This window comes from Adiantum capillus-veneris, unplaced genomic scaffold (genome assembly GCF_014529385.1).
Source record: "Adiantum capillus-veneris isolate H3 unplaced genomic scaffold, ASM1452938v2 Hic_scaffold_921, whole genome shotgun sequence".
Lineage (NCBI taxonomy): Eukaryota > Viridiplantae > Streptophyta > Polypodiopsida > Polypodiales > Pteridaceae > Adiantum > Adiantum capillus-veneris.
Genome location: NW_028221881.1, coordinates 25,724 through 29,694, shown reverse-complemented (window position 1 = coordinate 29,694; position 3,971 = coordinate 25,724). Strand labels below are relative to the sequence as shown.

Genomic DNA, 3,971 nt, shown 5'->3' with positions numbered 1-3,971 from the left:
CAAGGGGCCACAGACATCAGAATGAATGAGATCAAGCGGTGCGGAAGCGCGTGATGATGATGTAGGTGCATCCTTCACAGAGGGTGATGGGAGTGAGATGCTTGGGTAAACCGAGGGCAAGCTGGCGGTGTGTGAGCTGATGTAAAACATGTTGAGAAATGTGACCTAGTCTATAGTGCCATTTGAGGGTGGTGTCGTGTGGGAAAGATTGTGCAGAAGATGCAAGAGCATGTGCAGGAGATGAATCACCTAGAGGGTAGAGTCGCCCAACCTGGGGTACCTGAAGATTGATATGCCAGCCATTGACATCTCGGGCTTGTATGTTGCAACCATTTTTTTGTGAATTTAATGGTAATACCTGAAGAGGTTAGCTCGCTAACAGAAATAAGATTTTTCTTTAAGCCAGGTACATAATAAACTTTAGATATAGTAGTGCGTAGGCCATTGGGAAGACTGATGGTGGCATCGCCATAGGCTGTAGCAAGTTGGAGGCTATTATCTCCGAGACAGACTTCTAGGGGAGTGTGGAGATAGGAGAAATTTGAAAGCCAATGAAATTGATAGGTCATATGGTGGGTGGCACCAGTGTCAAGTAGCCAGAGATCAGGGGATGAACTATGGAGAGTAGCGGCATATAATTGCATAGGATAAGAAGGGTTTTTCTCATATGTAGATATATCAACATAATGAGCTTGGCCATGAGAAGAGGGTGAAAACAGAAGGGGTCTGGCCCCCCCTTGAGGGTATGACGGATAAAATTGAGAATATGCAACAGGAGGCCGAAAATTACCTTGATTACGGGGTTGCCGACAATCCTTTGCAATATGACCAAACCGATTGCAATTGGTGCATTGCTTCGGGCTTGAATGATGTTTCTTTCCATGGTTGTGGTGCTGACGAGGAGGGCCAGAGTGGTTGAACGTCTTCTTGCCAGGGTGAGGTTTGTGAGGTTTAGCCATAGTGATTAATGCCGTTGACTTTTGCGAGCCGTTGGTGTGGTCGCGAAGGGTTTCTTCTTGTTGAATCTTTGCTACTAGATTTTGTAGCTGTAGATTTTTCGTCGTGGCTTGGGTGGTGATGAAGGCCCTCCATGATCGGGAAGGGAGGCCAACAAGAGCATGGACTTCAGCTCTTCAGGGATTTCTAGCCCTGATATGAGTACTTCGTCTAGAAGTATCTACCAAGTTTCTAAGAACTTGGATGAAGACTGACCTTCATGCATAGTGGTGTTTACCAGTTTCTTGATCAGGGAAACTTGGTAAACGAGGTCGGTATGCTCGTAGTTCTTCTCAAAGAACTTCCAAATAGCATTGGCGGTGGTGAGCTTCTTCACCATTTGGACTTGCCGATCTTGGCAGTGGAGAATAAGCTCCATCTTGGCACTATTATTTTTACGTTGCCAAGCATTGTAGACATCGGAGATGCCAATAGGATCCTTGTCTTTGGGTTTGTCGGGTTGAGCTTCGACGCCCGACGTAATTTTCCAGAGTTGAAGCTGTGTAAGGTAAAGCTCCATTCGTATCTTCCATACTTGGTAATTCGTGCCGTTGAGTTTGTCGATGACATAGCGAGGCTTGTATGCGGCAGAGGACATAGAGGATGACTCGGCCATCGTGCAAGGCTCCGGATTCCTTGACGTGAACGAGCAGACCTTCGAGTGCTTGGAAGATAATAGAGAGGGGCTCTATGTGGTAGCTAAGACAGAGATGCAAGGGGCTAAGGCGAGTTCCTAAGCTCTACGAAGCTCTGATACCATGTGAAGCAAATAGGAACTGATGCTAATAACAACTAATCTAACAAAGTAAATAATGAGAGAGAGAGAGAGAGACACTGTAGTGTAGCAAGGAAGTAAAGCTAACTTGTGTTGATAGAATGAAATAAGAACTTGCACGCTCTTCAACATAACAAAGGTGCCTTTATATACATTAGGCAAGGGGAGCCTTATTGGGTAAGTGCTAGGATGAAGGGACGTTGCCTACATTAGGGGGAGATGATTTAGGGGGTGGGTGAGATTAGGATGAAGGGACGTTGCCTACATTAGGGGGAGATGATTTAGGGGGTGGGTGAGATGATTGAGGCACTGAGTGAGCACCGTTAATAGTGGTAGGATATTTCACATTAGGGGGAGATGATTTAGGGGGTGGGTGAGATGATTGAGGCAATGAGTGAGCACCGTTAATAGTGGTAGGATATTTCACACCCACTACCTCCGGTACTAAGAATAATACAATTAAACATTGTTATTGAAAAACTCTTAACGAAGAGCACGATCAGCTGCCGTCACTCGCTTAGGCGATTGCCAAAAGAGTTTTGAACTCCTTGAAGTCAATCCGGCCATCGCCATTGAGGTCGTGGGCAGCAATCATGCGTTGGCAATCGTCCAAGTTGTGAACGGCGGCCGGCGGCCGGGACGTGCCACCGGACTTGCAAATGGCGGATAATCTGCTCACAACCTGAAGCAGCTCGTGAGCATCAATGAAGCCATTGCGGTCCAGATCGTAGAGCTCAAAAGTATCAGCAAGGAGCTGCTCGATATCGTCCTCAGGCTCAGCGCTTTGCAGGAGGGCCCTGAATTCGGAGAGGTCGATGTGTCCATCGTGGTCAATGTCCGCCTGTCGGAAGATGGATTGAGAACGCTCGCGTGAAAGCGTGCTGTCCAGTGACGCCAGCAGGGCGTAGAGCTCTTCCTCGGAGAGGCGGCCATCGCCGTCCAGGTCGTACGCTTTGAACGCCTCCTCTGCGTGCAGCTTTGCTGCCTTCTCCCTTGCTCTTCTTGGCGACTCGTCGCAGCCTTTCAGCCACTCTTGATCATAGCTACCTCCCCCAAATATCAACCTCCATGGTAGACAGCAATTTTCGAGAAACGTCGCCAACTTCTGCATTGTTGTCTTCTCCGCGACTCCTATATTCACGTGCTGCCCTTTATATCTAGCCATATGGCTTCCCGACTGCTTTTGCCTTTCGCTTTTCCCAACGAAAGCGCAAACACCCCCCCGTTGCTTCGTAAACACCACTTGGTTTTGCTTAAATCAATTCTTCGGAAACACATGCAGCCACTTGGCATCACAATTGACATCGAACGGCTTAAAGAAACGCATTTATGTCATTGTTAGCGCCGATCTTTTCAGTGTCCAACTTTTTAATATAAAACTAGTCTTGCATGGTTGGCCTTGTTGTGACAAGTTATTTTGTCAAGGTATAGTAAAATGCTAGTGGAGAATTTTTTTTACCTAATAATATAGCACACAAATGGGACTAAACTGAGCTTGCCTCTTGCATCCGAGAGCAGCTCCTTATATTAACATGAGATCAGGTAGTTACAAGTAGGTTCACACTCGGGTCATCCGGCCACACACCACACCTCCCCCCTTAGGGAGAAAAAGATGAACATCTTTTTAGAATTTTGGGTCGAGAATGGATTCGACATGATGGAAAGGATTGCGTCAACTCCAACGCCTCATGCAGGGGGAGTGACCATACAACGGCTTAGGGGCTAGGGACTGAGAAGACTTGGCTCGAAAAGAAAACATCTCGTTGTAGGCAATACACTAGGTAGCTATCCCAATGGAAATGGCTACACGAGGAACGACTAACTGAGAGCTGGGCATGATATTTTTGCGACATACATCCATTTCCATAAGGGGTGTGGTGGGCTTAACTCGACGTTGAATGGAACGGGACAAACTCTGCTACAACGATAAAAAGAAACTAAAACTTTTTTAGAAAAACTAACTAAAAAACCAACTCTGCATCACAACGATGAAACGGAAAGGCTGAGCACCTCTGCAACAAAGCGACAACAACTCCCTCTTTTGTTCCATCGTGTCTTTCTTCTTCTTGTAGAAGCAGTAACTCCTGAACTATGATCCATAATTTGTGAAGGGATTGTTTGCCATCGTCCACCACTTTTTCGACCCTTATTTAGCGAGTGCACCAGGTGATCGCCTCTATCCTCTGCATTGCAAGTTGAA

At 46.7% G+C, this 3,971-nt stretch overlaps 1 protein-coding gene across 1 annotated transcript; it reads right to left on the bottom strand.

Annotated features, from left to right (window-relative positions):
* Positions 1-425: 425 nt before the first annotated feature.
* On the bottom strand, positions 426-2,936 carry LOC147416485 (putative calcium-binding protein CML23). The gene has a single exon (XM_086508319.1). It carries the CDS (start codon positions 2,934-2,936, stop codon positions 2,289-2,291), a length of 648 nt encoding a protein of 215 aa, XP_086364445.1. The 3' UTR covers positions 426-2,288.
* Between the last annotated feature and the right edge of the window lie 1,035 nt (positions 2,937-3,971).